Source organism: Ochlerotatus camptorhynchus, unplaced genomic scaffold (assembly GCF_037179485.1).
Source record: "Ochlerotatus camptorhynchus isolate MF236.1 unplaced genomic scaffold, CSIRO-AGI_Acam_v1.1 ptg000423l, whole genome shotgun sequence".
In the NCBI taxonomy this organism is placed as follows: Eukaryota; Metazoa; Arthropoda; class Insecta; order Diptera; family Culicidae; genus Ochlerotatus; species Ochlerotatus camptorhynchus.
Window position 1 is genome coordinate 714,030 of NW_027040909.1, and position 17,022 is coordinate 731,051.

Consider the following 17,022-nt stretch of genomic DNA (forward strand, 5'->3'; position numbering starts at 1 on the left):
TTTAATTTGCATATTTTCAGTATAATATATTACGAAAGGATGGATTGTGGCCTGTTGCACGTTCCAATGGTGTGATTGAACTTCATCCTGCAAAACGAAGCTGTAATTTTCAGAAAAGTCACAAATAGCTAAAAATTCACCATCTTGCAAGTTTTGTTTTGTAGTTTTCAAAAAAATTGGATTGTTCGGTTTTTACAAAATCATGCGGAATCAAACTTTCTAATTTTGAGCTGAAAAATGAAACAAACTCATCGGTTTGCTTTACAATAGTTTCTAAATCACATCTGTCAGTGGTAACCCATTGTTCGAATGAAAGCTTTTCAACAAAGTTTTCTTCCAGTTGTTTCAATAAACTGTCTTCTAAAACTAAGGTATCTGGGCAGTTTTTACATCTTCGTAGATGGCAATGAGTTGTCTTATTTTCGCAAAGTAATCTATTCGTTAATGTTTTTAGATCATTCAAGACATTGTATTTTTTTAAGCTATGTAGAATTAAATTGACATTTTCATGCGTAGTGCAAACGCAAACATTATGTGTTCCTGTGATAGTCAATAGTTTACATTGCCTTGGCCGGAGGCTTGCAAATGATGAAAACCCTATTTTTACATTGACGTACATTTCATTAAAGCGATTAAAAGCTTCTCTCAATGTCATCATTAACAATCTTTTCTGAACAGCTAATCTCTTATTTCCTGTCTTTACGCTAACAAAATCTCTTTGGCCTGGCATTGCACGGCTTATATCATCGTCCTCAAAAAAATTCAAAACCAGTTCTTTTGTTTCATTACTCAAAGCTTTTCCAGAGCTTGAACCTTGAGATGAATCAAATACATTATCTCTTTCCTTTCTTGCATCTGATGCCATATTTCTACTGGTTTTAAATTCGTCTACAATTTTTTGTACTGACCATGATTTTGGCAACAATGATAAAATTGATAGTTTTTCTTGCCTTGTGGCTGAATTTAAAAATTTAATTTTCATATTTTCTATGACTTCATCAAACTCGTTTGCTTTTTCTGTTTTAGCGTCTAATTTAAAAAGATTTCTTCGTACACCTTCGACGATTTCAGCGCACTTTTTTTCAGGATAGTGAACATTTTTAACCTTACCTAAATCTATAGGCGAAACACGAATAGCTGCTATTCCTCGGTTGAATATTTCGACGTCTACAGGCATCGTGAAGTCTTCATTTGATTTAATTGTGCTTAGCGTTGACTCTGATGGTATCGTGACCAAACTTTCATAGCTTTGCGAATCAGGTACATCAGGTATGGTCTGAACAGTTGGCATCCTTGAGCCGCCGGCTACGCTTTGTTCCTCGTTTTGGGTGAGGTGAGCTCTTGAATCAATATGTAGACGGCAAGACGAACAAACACGAAAATCCTTGGTGTTCAGTGTGGATACCTTGGAAAATCCAATTGATTTTAGTTTTTGGATGATACCATCCGTGAGATATCGCAGCTCTTTCGAACACTGAATGTCTTTGAATGGGCGAATACATCTTATTTTACTCATTTTGTAATCTGTAACATAGAAAATATTTTCCAATTGTTAGTTTTGTACGAAAATATCACAAAACATATAATTAAAATGTGTATTTAAAACTTACCTTTGCACCAAAACGTGTTACACTTTCCTTTACAATTATTATGTTATCAAACAACACTGGATCTCGTTCAAAACAACAGGATTATGAGCTGAAATTACTATAATCACTATGCTACTAGCAACCTTTCTGCATTTACTGTTTGGTTTTCCCTAGTAGATACTGGATGAATTCAGAACCGAGTCAGACATTATTATACAGCTCACGGGTAGAAATCATAGAATGCTGGGTAAAGACTGTTGGAAGATAGGTAGAGTTGAACGCTCAGGTATCGTCGAACCTTCAGGTACGAGTTTGGAGAGTTGGAGCGAGGTAGATTTGCTGGCGTAGGTATATTGTTATTGAAGAAGATTGTAAATTGTATATACCTGGAATGAATAAAAAGTGCGGCGGTTGTTGATTGAGGTATCAGTTTGATGGAAGGTGACTACTGCGTTCTTTTTATTTATTATTAAGGAACGGTCAACGACGGAGCTAGCCTCGTTATGGCCAGCGTGGCCATGGTGGACTAGTTCCAACAAAGACCATGTTTACAATCACCAACTGTACGTAGTACAGCTAACTGGTATCTGATTACCTGTATCTAATACTTGTTAGCACGTTTTCAGCACAACGCACCAAAAATCATTTGAAGAAATCATTGTTCCTGATAGTGGGATTTTGTAACTTGTTTTTCAAAATACTTTTAAGGCAGAGAATTTCACTCGAATCTTTAAGCTGTCAGTGTCATTTTAACTCAAAATTTTCCAATCTTTCCGAAAAAAATACTTTTGAAACTAGAAAAACACGGAGTACATCCGAAAAAGGCCAAAACTTATTAAGTTATCAAAAAAAAACAATATTAAATCAGTAATATCTTCTAAACGGTGCATCTTAGAAAAATGTTACCGAAGTACTTTTTGTTTGAAAATTTGATGTACTTTCATAAAATTAGGGTGACAAACTTTTTTGACTTTTCTTAATAGCTTTTTTGAAAATTGTATTTTTTTAAAAAACAATTTTTTTCATCGTAATCTATTTTTCTCCAGAACAACCTACTGTGCACTAGATAGCATTTTCAGTCAGCTATAACATAAGGATAATAAAAAAATTATTGACATGTCACTTTAAAGGGAAAATTTATATTTTAGTTCAAAACACAAATACCAAACTTTTTTTTTTACCGTGCATATTTTCTCCATATAACACCAACAATTGTCTAAAACTTCGCCCAAGACACCAAACCAATCGGACAAACCGTTTCCGAGATACAATTTTTTGAAGATATCATGTGCATTTTTCATAGGCCCTTCTCATAAGTAAGGCTAGATTCAAAATGGCGAACCAAGTATGCAAAACGGCGTTTTTCTTCCCTAAAAACTTGTATGCAAGGTTTCATGCAAATCAAAAAATACAAAAAATAAAAACTGGAAAAATTTCCCACTTGTTCGTGGAACCGCTCTGTTTACGATTTTTTATGATGGAATTTATTGAGTTTATTTTGCTGTGAATCAAATTAATCAAAATTAGTTACAAATCATTACCAAATTATTTACCCTGCACCGGAACCTGGAATCGAACTCGAGACGACCTCATTGGCAAACCTTGACACTACCAACTGTGCTACGCCAACACTTTGAACTTGTGTAAACAAATCAACATTCCCTTCTACAACAAAATCGCTGAGTAGAGGCTTTATAATAGTGCACACGAATCACTTTACTCGACTAGTTATAAAAGAGCAGAGTAAAAGCTGTAAACTGCACAGGTCTAAAAATAAACCTAGTTGACTGTGAAAATGCTTCCGAAGTTGCTCTAACACAGTTTATAAGCTGAGTACAGGTTGTTTAGTTGTTGAAAAAGCACTTTTGATGTTTATGTTATTCAGCAAGAGTGGTTGGTTGTTTAGAAGCCATCAAATGAGTAATATATTCACTTTGTTTTGCAGCTACAAGTTAAAAGTTGATTAGTGTGTGTATAGAAGTGACATTAGCATTTATTGGCTGATGTTATTCAGTGCGACTGACAAATTGAATAATGGTTGTGAGAAAGTTGAGTAAACGCTCTCCAAAACTATTTTGCTAGCTTTTGCTTGTAGCTGTATCTGCAGCTTCTTTTCAGCTACTTTACAGCACAACGCTGGAAAAGTTGGCTTACAAAGCTAAAAATGTTAGTTGGGTGGTGCGTTCTGCCCATGGGGTGCGTTTTGTGCTGTTTCTTAGCAGCGCATTGTTTTTGTCAGCCTCCGGGGACATCACATCCCGATGTCAATCATACATCGATCACATCCACCTCCACTATTACTTCTTCCAGCACTTCAAGCTTCCTCTGTGCCTTTTTCGTTGTCCATTAACGACGCACCTCCATCCAGTACACCAGAGTATACACTTAGAAATTATTACCGTATTCGGTAATTTTTTACCGAACTTTCAACAGCTGAACGTTCGGTAATCAATTCGGTAAACGAAATGACAACCGAAAGATCGGTAAACAGATTGTTGATGAGCTGTCAAAACTACCGAACAAATTGATAACTTTTTACCGAACGATTCAGTAATTTTTTACAGAACTGTTCCGCAAAATGAAATTTGTCGTTTTTTTGTATTGTTTTTGGTTCTTTTTCGGTGGAATAAAATTTAAAGCTTTTTTATACATTATTATTTGTGAGATTTTATTTAAAAGTAATCGTATATTATGATAGTAATAACATTGCTCGCTGGAGTATCATTTTTGTAGATGGCTGCTTTCATGCCGATTCCAGTCCAGGAACATAGGCTGAAACCTGATCCCGACAGAAAAACACAGAATTCCTGGTTGTTATGTCTGAAAAACGATTGTAAAGTTAAAAAAAAATGGGTCTAATAATCTTTTTCTGACGGAATAAGTTAAGTTAAGTTTTCTTCATTAAGGAGGCTTTCAGTCTGAGGCTGGTTCGCCCGGTTCGCCTTCGGTTCGGACGGAATATTTAATAGATGTATTATTCATGCACCTGTATTTGGCAGCATACCTGCACTGTTTTCACTGGATTTTCCGGTTGATTTTCACTGGTACTGTTCACTCCAACACTTCATATAAACTTGACCGTCTTTCGATTTGACAGTCTGGAATTAGTTACAGAAGTTCGGTAAACGTGTTTGTAATTTGCAGTTTGTTCGGTATTTTTTTACCGAATTCGGCATTTGCCTCGTTTTACAGTTCTTACTGTCATATTTTTTACTGAGTTCGTCAATATAATACCCAGATTACCGTCATTTCGGTAAAACATTACCGAATGTTGGTAATATATATTTTTTTACCGAAAAATCTACCGATTATCTTCGGTGAAAAATTACCGAACAAGGAAAACGTCGCTAAGTGTGTACGTACTGGCACATCTAAAATTTTGAACAAAGACATTTTTTATATATTTCTAGAAAGAGCTGGAATTAGGGCGCAACAGCTTTTGTAAACAATAACTTCTCTTAAAGATTTCTAGGAATTCAAGGCACGCCTACGCAATCCAATACAACTATCGGGTAGAGAAAGTCTTCCTCTACTCGATGATGATGTTGATTTGCGTGGGCGAGCCTTGATTTTGTAGAAATCATCGAGAGAAGTCATTGTTTACAAAAGCTGTTACGCCCTAATTCCAGCTCTATCTAGATTTAAGTTTTCAACACTTTTTTAGATTTTTTACTAAAAAAGAATAGTGTAGTTTTCCTAGAAATAATCTGTTTTTCCCTACAACTTTGTCTCAGACGTCATTTAGATTAGAAGTGACGTTGTCGTGTTTCGATTTATTGATGAATGACGAATACGCTCTTTTGATTAAAAAATGCATGGTTCAAAATGGCCGAGTTTTAACACAAATGAGAATGATTGCCCAAAAACAAACAATAATTGTTATTCAAAGTTTCATGCAGATCGGAGAAAGCCGGGTCAAAAAAAAAAAATCTATTTGGCCAAGAATTTCTCAAAATCTATTTTTATCTCTTTATTAGATTTTCGGTATCTGAAAAATATAAACGAAATTAGATTTTGTTGAGCTCTAAGCTTTTATCTTTGGTAATTGTGGAAATGTGCATAGTAAGCGGGTTTTTCGCAAACTTAAGGAAGCTTCTTTCACAACTATGGAAAACAATTAATTTCAAAAACGTAGCGGACGATGTGAATTAATTTATTTATTAGTTAAATCACGAAATTCCCAACAACATGAAGTTAAATGTTTCATTAGTTATCCACACCATTTCCATTTCTCATTCCATTCGTGTCAGTCAATTTACCCATGGGCTGACCAGTATGAACAATCGATATCGCCCGAAGAGCTCCAGGATCGGGAAATGCAAGCTTCGGAGCCGTGATTGTCAGAATTCCATTCGACGACAGTGACGACACTATCTGATCCGAGTCGTACCCCGAGGGAAGTACGTACCGTCGAACAAAGTGCCGGGAGATGTGACCGTGTTCGTCCTGCTTCTCTTCGTGCTTGGCTTCGATGGTGATGTACTGGTCGGTGGCCTGAACCGATATTTCCTCCGGTGTAAACTGCTGAACATCCAGATTGATTTCGAACCTGTCGTCGAGAGTCTGGACTGTGGATCCGGCGTCCTGACGGGATGCACTGCTCGGAAGATTCCACGGTCGCCTGTAGCCGTGTCTCGTTCGGGCGTGGAGCGTGTTTAAAGCATGCGCCAGGTCTTCGGTGGCCACTACATGTCCAAAATGTTGATCCGGCAGATGGGAAGTATTCACAGGAGCATTCAGTGTGTCATCCCACACGTTACGGTAAAGCATTGGAACGAATGGGATAAAAGACATTTTTTCGACAAACCAGCTGCAGCATGCACTTCCCACCACAACAAACCAAGTCAAACTGAACCGGGATGACGGTTTACTTTTCAACGGGGAGAGAGACTATGCAAGCTGTGTCTGACTTAAACTTAAGCACGTGTTCATCCAAACCGTGCGCTCACTCTCGAGCTGCTATAGTTTCCATGCACATCGATTTTGGGAAAATGATGAATCAAGCAGATACGGGTGAATTCGGTACAGTTGTGCTTGAACTGAACATCTCATGCTTTCGCTTGCGATGTTCATACATTGCCTTTTACACTATCTCAAAGGCCTAATACCTGAGGAAAAGGGGCCATAAAGAACTCACCGTTCGACTTTGAATTCCGGATCATTACGTTTGCATTGGGCTGTTATTCTCATTATTTATTAGCTGAATTACTTTTTTAGTTTAACATTCGTATCCTCATGTGTGCTAGCCAATTTAAATTTAATTAATAATAAAAAAATCGATTTGTGGTTGGTCGAAGAACTTAATTTAAAATTTTGCATACAAACTTCACATTCTCAGTATTGAGAAAATTCCACATCTAGAATTTAAGGGGAAAATAAGTGCAACAGCTCTTTCAGGCGTCCGGAATTAGAATCCGAACGGTTTGTCCTTAACGGCTTTCCTTCTTATCCTGCTTGCATCCTTCATTACATAGGTGCAGGTATGCACGTACACAGTTTCTGTCCACTTCCCTCTTCTCCTGTTCTTATAAAAGCAAACCGCCCGCCTGCGAGGCCCTATCAGTTTGTAGCGGTTTGTTCTGAAGTGAGGTCGTGAAATTTTATCAATCGAGAAATGTCTATCATTCCATTGACTTTCCGAGACTGGTGGGATGACAACTTGGATACCCCTCTTCGAACGTCTCGCCTGCTGGATCAACATTTTGGCCATGGATTGGCTACCGATGATCTGGTCGCCGCTTTAACCACGCACCATGCCCGAAGAAGGCAACATGGCTACAATCGACCGTGGCATCTATCGCATGCCGTGTCCCGTCCGGACTCCGGATCCATGGTCAAAGTAGCCGACGACAAGTTCCAGATCAATCTGGACGTGCAACAGTTCGCACCGGAGGAAATCTCGGTAAGTGTCGACCAGCGGTCCGTTACCGTTGAAGGAAAACACGAGGAAAAGCAGGACGAGCATGGCTACATCTCGAGACACTTCGTACGACGCTACGTGCTCCCGGCAGATCATGATGCGGACCAGGTTGTGTCATCGCTATCGTCGGATGGAATCCTGACGGTCACGGCAGCGAAGAAGGCCCTTCCCGAGCCCAAAGGTCCGAGGGCAATCAAAATCGTTCAAACCGGAAAACCCTTGGAAGCACTGACTGAGAAGGCTAGCACTGGACACAAGTAAGATTGCGTAGAGATGTGTTGAGGCTGGAATAAGTTATAATAAATGGCTTATGGACGCAGAAGAGCATGGTTAATGGTGTTTTTCATTGATTTGAAAGAAATATAAGTTTCTTAGGATTCGCTAGCAGGTGTCTTCATACGAGAAAAATAAACTTTGGCTGTTTTTAATTCTGCGTCGGATTTGAACTTGGTTTTACAGCTTTTGGGGTTTAGGGGTTTGATGATTTTGTGCCACAGTTGACGGTTGAAAATACCATTCGATGATCGAGCTTTGCGGCTCGTCGTCATTCTTTTGACTTTTTCTGTGCTATACGGTGTTTCTAACCCTTTCGAAAGATCAGTGTGGACCACGTTGAGTCTTCCATATGATGGTACACATATTTTTATTCTTGCTCTTTACATGTTCAATTTTTATGAAACACATTTGATGTGCATAATTTCAGAATATGAAAGCTTTGCCTTGGTCCAGGATCTAGATATTTTTGTACCGCAATTTACTTGGAAATCATTATAGAATTTATTAGGATTTTGCTCAAGAATTTTCATTGAATTATCCTAGAATATTCTCAAAGTTCCTTGCAAATCCTTTTAACCTTCACAGTTCGCAATTTCAAGAGCACATATCTCATGATTCACGAGGTTTAAAGATATCTAATTTCAGACGATATTGTATTGAAGTTGGCTATATAGAAAATACGGTGCCCGAATAAACTGGGGCCTCCCTTAGCTCAGTTGTTAAAGGCGGAGCTACAAAGCAAGGCCATACTGGAGGTGACTTCTGGGTTCGATTCCCGGTCCGGTCTAGGATTTTTTCGGAATGGAAAATTTCTCGACTTCCCTGGGGATAAAGTATGGTTGTACTTGCCACACAATTATACTAATGCAAAAATGGTACTCAATTAATAACTGTGGAAGTGAATCTAGAACACTAAGTTGAGAGCACGTAATAACCTAATATGCGATAAGCAATAAGCTTGAAAAGCGAAAAAGAAGAAGGAAGAAGAAGAAGAAGAAGAAGAAGAAGAAGAAGAAGAAGAAGAAAAAGCTGAAACAACTTCTATTTCCGTTCTACGATAGACATCTGTTCTGTTCATGGTCCCTTTACTGCTTTTTTTTTTTTTTTTTTAACTCTTTATTTGTTCCAAATTCAAAATAAATTACATTTCATTTTTAACCTAGGTGCTCCAGTTACTACAGTAACTTACCAGCCTTAATTGTTATGATATATATCTAAGTGTTTTTACATTGTTCCTGTCTTGGCAATTCAGTATTTTAAACAGGTTTTTTAAACCTGCATGTCAGTATAACAATTGATAGCTTAAAACTAAATAACTAAAACTAAATCTTATCTAAGTATAAAGGGAATTAATCGTTGCAATTGAGGATTGTAACGATTTTTGCCGGAAATTATTAATTATTTTGTTGGACATTTGTGCTAAAGTCTCAACATTCGAAATTCTATGTACTTCGGTAGTACTGTACCAGGGAGGCAACTTCAAAATCATCTTCAGAATTTTGTTCTGAATCCTTTGAAGTGCTTTTTTCCTGGTAGTGCAACAACTAGACCATATTGGCACAGCGTAAAGCATGGCCGGTCTAAAAACTTGTTTAAATATTAGAAGTTTATTCGTCAGGCAAAGTTTGGATTTCCTGTTTATAAGAGGATACAAACATTTTATATATTTGTTACATTTGGCTTGAATGCCCTCATCCCCTTTACTGCTTAATTTTTATCATTGTTTCCCTGTTTCTATGAATGCACCGTTTCGCTATGACCCTAACGATGAATGCACCAGTGCTTGACTGTAAAAAGAAACGGATGTACGATTAGGATCGTTAAAATTTCAAAAATGTTCTTTTCTTCAAGCACCCAATCCTCCTCCAATATTGCCCTACTGCACATTTCATAAATCAGCCAAATTCAGATGGAAATTGCTTTTGAGATAGAAAAGTTTGTGATCCAGAATCGCTAACCATGATTTTTTTTTATAATTCCGAAGAAAAATGCATCACTGTAAACGCAAAGAGTGTCATGATTTTTTTTTTCAAACTGACTAACTAACACTCCTAGTGATCTTTACTTTGCAAGTACCATGCGGCGTGTTTGAGTTTCTCGTGGATTTTGATTTAAGAACATTATTAAAATTTGAACTACCCTAATGCTGACAGTACAGCTCGAAAAAAATACAACGCATATGAACCAAAAACATAAGCAGTGATGCATCAAAATAGAATTGGTAGGGGAAATTTTTCCATTGATTCCCAGGTGCGAACAGAGTAATAAAGTAAATTGGTGTCGGCGTTGAAATCATAGCACAACTGTGTCAGATCCTAGATAGTCCATAAATTTAGATGTTATGAACAATTCTTTTAATTTTTAACGTAGGACTACGTCTTTGATTTCTATATGGGGGTACACTTTGTGAAAACCGAAAATGGAACATGTAACAAATTAAGAAAGATTTTGAACGTTAATAACTCAGCTGTCCCTGGTCCAATTTCAATAATTTTATCACCAATCGATCACAAATATGGCTACGCATCGAATGCTTTTGAATGTTGGTTTTCAACAAGAAACTATTGAAAAACTGGTAAATGTCCAGCATTGCCCAAAAGCGTTGAATTAACTAATAAATCCACCAATTACCTACATGCATATGCTGCTTCCCCAGCACAGTCGTCAGAGAATAGTAAGTAGACGAAACAAGTCGAAGTAGCATTTGCCTCCGATCCTCGGGCGCGTGCGAATAGGGAGGATGGAATTGCGTAATATTTTCAACACTCATCGCCATTTTCAGAACCAAACGCAAATTCTTCGAGATAACCACCATCCGTCGTCTGGCTCGCCGTGGCGATGTCTGACGTATCTCCGGTCTAATTTACGAGGTGTGCTGAAGGTGTTCCTGAAAAATGAGATCCGTGATGCTGATGTCCTCTACAATAAAACGGCCCTTTTCAGAGCCATCAAGCTTATAACTGTAAAGAATTGGAATAGAATTTATCTGTGCTTGTTTGCCCATATTCAGAACCACAAGCCCCCAACGACCACACAAAATGCTCTCCAGAGTTGTAATCTTGTTACCAAACTTGGAAGCAGCGGTGCAAGTGATTTTGATTGATTCTCTTAATCAACTTTTTCTTTGAAAAAAAATACTACAAATTTGGCACGCCTACAATTCAAAAACGGAAAGAGTTGAGATAATAGATAATTGATCAATTAAAAGAACTAAACGCTCTTCACATTTATTCCGTCCACTAGCTGTCCTACGTCAAGCTTCCGTTCTTGCCCCTAGGCACAGACCCTTCTACTTTTTTAAAGTCAAATTGTCGATTGTTCATATGATATACAGTATGTTAAAAAAGTTTATCAAACCCTACTGCCAATTAAAAATTTCCGGTTTAAACCTAGTTGTTGTTTTCATGAATATTTGTATACGATTTGTTCAAATATACTCATAATTTTCCCATCATATATTATTTGAAATTTTCCGTCCCTTGATAAATCATAAAAAAGAAAAGTAAAGTCCCAGCGAAAAAGGAAATGTAGGTCTGCAAAAAAGAATATCCACCCAAATTTACATGTTTATAAGTATTTGGCGTTTATTAGGCAGCACCAGTTACTATCGGACGTAATCATTGGATATAACTGTCGAACTGTTGAATCCAAATTCAAATAGTCAACACTGCCTTGAAATGCTCTTATTTTGACAAATTTCCAAAAAATATCAAAAGGGCATAACCAGTCCGATAAAAGTTACAATTAAATTGCTGAGCAGTTCCATGGATCAATTTTAATTTCCTCTCTCCGAATTCTATAAAACAGCCTGTAATTGTTCACTAGGGGCAAAGAACCAAGGTTTTGCTGGAATTTGACCATTTTGAAATTTGCCTTATTTTTTAAAATGGCATATTCATATTATTCAATAAATCATAGCACGAAAATGGCTTGTAAAAATTTAAATATAAAAAAAAATAATTTTTAAGATTTTTTAACTTATGTTTATTTGAAATCTTATCAAAAATGCTATCTCAGTAAGCTTTCAAATGAAAATGTTACTGAAGTTGTTAACAGTTTTTTTTTAACTTTTTGTCGAAACATTGTGATTTTTTTTCAGTGTGTATATTATTCTGAACAGGTAATCTAATTCCTACAACTTTGTTTCACTCGTCATTTCGATTAGATAAGTCGTTTTCATGCTATAGTTTATTGATTTTTTTTAATACACCATTTTGGAAAATCAGGCGTGATTCAAATTGGCCGAAATCCAGCACAAACTTGGTTCATTGCCTCGCGAATCGATCCTGAACGATAATTTTAAATTTAGCTGCTCAGCTGTTCCTTTTTAGTAAAAATGTAAAAAGTTGTAGATATTAATTTGGCAATTAATCATATCGTCCGGCCATTTTTCACAGAGATGGCGCTATTCCGCTGGTAGAAAGTGATAAAAGTCCCCATATAGAATTTGAGAAGTGGGAATAATTCACTTTTGGTGCATATTCAGGTCAAAAAAAGTAAACGACTACGTAAATAAAGAATTCAGGGACTTTGTCGATAAGTTTTTTCCCGGAAATTTATTGTTAAACAAGCTATAATTAAATAAAAATGATTTTTCCCCATACCGTTTTACCTGATTTACTACCAGTCCCGAGAGAACAAAAAAATTCAAATTTGAGAGAGAAAATTCTCTCTCACGAGCTGATTGCGTGTTCCTGAAATAAAAGTGCTTGAAGCGAATAGTACATTTTTTGTATTGCCGTGGATTTCATTGAAACGTTTATAAGCTTCTCTCAAAGTCATCATAAGCAACCCTCAATTTTTGTTTTGTTTTATGGAGAATTATGGTAGAAGGCGATTAGCTGAACACCATTATACCAACAATCAATACGAAACTAACGATTTTAAATTGGCTCACCACTTTAGTAGCCTATTGGTCCCAAGCAAACGATTAGCGTACCCTATTCTAGTTGAAATTCTATTACTACACTATGTTTGTTTTGATTCGCTATGAAAGTTTGACAGATAACATCAGGGGTGTGTGGATTCATGCAGAGTGGTGAGTGAAATAGCTTGGGACTGCTTGGGACCGTTGTTCTGGTACTGAGTGAGCCAAAAATAATAATGATTTTCTTCGGGACCCAGTGGTCTTAGAGTTACCTCTATGATTATACCGAACGCTATTATACCGTATGGATTACTAGGCCGATCTTCGTCTAACCGAAACTGAATTTTCAGTCATACTTCGGCATATGTTATCCGTATTGTATGAATTTGTATAAAAATACAACATGTTTATAAATAATGTATCCAGGGTGTCAGAACCTTCCAAAATCCTAGGGATAGTCAAGTTTAAAGTTTTTTCTAGTCGTATTAAAATTAAGTTAGTTTTAAGTCTTACAATCCTCTGATTTTCCACTCCCTGATCTTTTTGATTTCCCTAAAATCCACTATCAACATATTATTTTTAATTTATCAAGAATTTTCTTAGTAACAAGTTTCAAGTTATCTCATCCACATTAGCATGCCAAGGGGGCCAGGACCCCTCCTGAATTATCTAAGCCCCCCCCCCAAGAATTTTCAAGGTATTTTGTCAATCTTGTCAAGTTCGATGTTACTATTTAACAGCGATTAAAAAAATTGGAAATAACGATTTTTTTTAAGTCATTCAAGTGGACTAATTTTCATATGTTCTGGATTAGAAGAAACAATTTTGAGAAATTATATTATATCGATATCTAAATGATGGCATACTATGACGTCCTATGGCAAATTGGCCATGGTATTTTCTTCAACTTCTGGGAACTCCGTAAAACTTTAAGGACTTCTAAGAAGTTTAGGGAACATTGTAGGAATTGTTGCAACTTGGACATTCTGGGAACTTCACAGGTCTTCAGAAAAAAAAAATCGTAAAAACAAGGAACTTGGAAAAGTTCTGAAAACTGCGTAGAAGTGAAAATTTTATTTAAGTTTGAGGAGCTTTTTTTTAACTTTATTAGAGAGATTTTTAGCCGTTGGCTCTAATTTTGAGGAGCTCATAGAAATTAAGGGAACATTTTTATTTTTCAGGGAAGCTCATTGTTGACCGAGAACTTCTATATAATTTCAGGGCCCTTTTTTGAAGCCTCATGGACTTGGAATTGTTGTGGAAATTACGTACAAATTCAAGAAATGTTGTTCCTGAAGCTTCGTGGAAAAGCAACAAGAAACTTAGTAGTGCAGTAAACTTTGTTTTTTTGCTTTATTAGAGAGATTTTCAGCCTTGGGCTGGTTCATCTCTCGGGACTGTACTAATGGATAGTTTTGGTCGCTATTTAAAATTTAATCGATTGCTGAATTTATGTATGGGCCCAAATTAGGGGAACTTAGGCCAAGTACATCCATTTCCCCTAACTGTAAAAAAGTTCAGGGAATTTTGTAGAAGAACTAAAAACAGCTCAAAGAAATTCAGGGATCCTCGCTTCAGTTTAAAGAGCTTCGTTGCAGTTTGTCACAGATCTTAATTAAAAAAGCTCTATGATCTTTTTGGAGGTTTCGGGAACTTCGTTAAATTTCAAGGAACTTTCCAGATGTTCAGGATTATTTTGAGAAGATAGGTGTCTTTCCTGAAGTGCAAAAATGTACAGAGATTTTCGTAGGATTACGAGAGATGGAATAAAAATTGAATTTGGAATAAATTCAGAGAACTTTGTAGAAGCTGGGGAAAATTTAAAAAACTTAAGGGAGTTTTATAGATGTTCATAAAACTTTGCATAAGTAACAGGATATATAATTATGACGATTTATCTAATTTCTTTGACTTTTATTTACATTTATATTCGAAGAATTTATGCTTACAATCTGTTTCAGAGATATCTATTTTTTAGTAACAAAACCTGGAAAACATATGGGTTTGGAATCTCATAACTATTTTTATTTCAACATTCAGAATGTTAAGAATTGTGCATATATATATTTTGCACATTTTCCTAAGTCCTAAATGTATGAAATTTATTCTGTTTGCACTTTACTATGTTTCAAAGCCAGCATTTAAGAAAATTACTTCTTCTTTTCTTTATTTAACGTCGGTCTCTGTTCCGCAATTTAGTGCCAATCACCGACGGACATCGATTGCCATCCATTGACGGCAATCGAAAGTGCAGGAAGCCAGCTTCTACACCTGCGTAGGATATCGCACCCATTTAAACACATATGGGTCGGGACCAACGGCTTTACTTCTCTTCCGAAGGAAGACGTGACCAGAGATTTTTATGCCTTCGAAAAATCCCACCGACCTCGGCTGGGATTAAACCCAGACCCATCGGGGTGATTTCATTTTTTTCCTTTGATTTGTTTTCCGTCGATCTTGTTTTCCGTGCTGAGCACCAATGCTACCGACGCCAGGGAGGCAGCTCCCACACCTGGACCCTACCTATCGACCCATCAACTCATGAACCGGGGACCAACGGCATTACTTCCCTTCCGAAGGAAGGCGTGATCAGAGATGTTATGCCTCAGAACATCCCGGCGGCGCCGACTGGGATTGAACCCAGGGCTGCTGGGGTGAGAGGTAAATACGCTTACCACTACACCACCGGCGCCGCTTATCGGGGTGATTTTAGAAAATTACAAAATTCAAACTTCTAAGAATTTAATTTTGGTTCCTATTTCTGTTATATCTCAGAAGATAGAAGAATGAAGAAATTTCCAAAATCTAAAAAAAAAAACTAGTTACACAATTGATGGAATTACCTAACTCTGAGAATTTGTTTTAAGTTTGATATGCTTAAATGTATGAGATCCGTACGCTATGTGATTCCTTACAAAAATCATGAACAACCGATCATTGGTGATTCAAAATCAGTAAGCTTTTAAGGCTCCCACAATCGAGGTCCCAAACGTTGTTATGAGATAATTATAATCAAATTTGTTTACCCATTAAAATAATAGTAAGCCTCATTGCCATATTATTTGTCACAGAAAAAAATACCCAAAATCAAGTTGCCTTGACGCAATTTTATTGAATAGCTTCTTCGCAAGTTTTTATTTAACCGTAGTTTAGCAAAATAAAAATAAAAATGCAACAGACCCCCTAAGCCCCCTCCAGATAAACTTTCAAGCTACGCCAATGCTCATTCAAATTATTGAAAAATAAAACGGGAATCATGCTCAATAACATTAGGAAAAAAAACCAGAATTGATAATTTACCAGGGTGGAAAAGCGATACATTGGTTATACGAATTGTTTAAGGAATCTAAAGGTTGCAAGATCTTAAGATCTAAATAATAGTTGTTTTACGGTTACAAACTCATGTTTTGCTCGATATCTGAATTTTATTTTCATCAGACAGTGACAGATTTTTAAAATTCGAAATCCAATATAATTTAAAAATTTTCCTGCTTCGGTAAATGTTGTGCATTGCGAACACATTTTTTTTAACCAAGACTTATAAAAGAATCATAACCTTGAAATAATAGTCCTTTTAATGTTGTCCATATAAAAATTTTACAATATTTTGTGACTCCGACAATTACGCAAAGCAAAATGATAAAACACATTTAGTTTCCCTAATTTATTTGATTTTTCAATAAACGTACAGATGTTGCGCGTTTTTTTGCATGAAAAGGATTTTAATATTTTACAATTTGGTGAACGTTCAATATATATTTCTTATTTTATCGAAAACATTTCCAAATCCTCATTTTATCTCATCTATTTTTCTTTAACAACTCACAAAATGAGTCCCGTCCTGGTAGAGATCTGCCATTTATTCTATATCACTTTTTCAATAATCATCATTAACTTGAACATTTGTTAGAAACGTTTTATTTTAGATTATGCTTAAAGTAAAGGGTGATACGGTCAAAATTTGGTCAAGGGAAAACGCGTGTAAATCGGTGAAATCGTTTATTTAAAAAATCAAATTAAATTTCTTTTTTAAGTTCAATTAGTATAAAATTCAGGCAAAATATTCAGTTAGGCTTCCGCTTTTCCAAATCCGAATTGCCGGGCCTTACGCTTGACCCCTGCCATCAGATTTTGTACAGCCACCTTGTCCACCTTCTTCGCCGCAGAAAGCCAGTTTGCCTTGAACTGCTGCTCGCCCTTAGCAGTTTTTTTGGTCTTCTTTAGGTTCCGCTTGACAATAGCCCAGTATTTCTCAATTGGGCGGAGCTCTGGCGTGTTGGGAGGGTTCTTGTCCTTGGGAACCACCTGCACGTTGTTGGCGGCGTACCACTCCATGGCCTTTTTACCGTAATGGCAAGATGCCAAATCCG

General features: G+C 36.6%; 2 protein-coding genes across 2 annotated transcripts; one reads left to right on the top strand and one right to left on the bottom strand.

Moving 5' to 3' along the window:
• Positions 1 to 5,795: 5,795 nt before the first annotated feature.
• LOC135711141 (protein lethal(2)essential for life-like) lies at positions 5,796 to 6,383 on the bottom strand. The gene has a single exon (XM_065233881.1). It carries the CDS (start codon positions 6,381 to 6,383, stop codon positions 5,796 to 5,798), a length of 588 nt encoding a protein of 195 aa, XP_065089953.1.
• An 820-nt stretch (positions 6,384 to 7,203) lies between these two features.
• On the top strand, positions 7,204 to 7,770 carry LOC135711142 (protein lethal(2)essential for life-like). Its single transcript, XM_065233882.1, has one exon. It carries the CDS (start codon positions 7,204 to 7,206, stop codon positions 7,768 to 7,770), a length of 567 nt encoding a protein of 188 aa, XP_065089954.1.
• Positions 7,771 to 17,022: the final 9,252 nt, after the last annotated feature.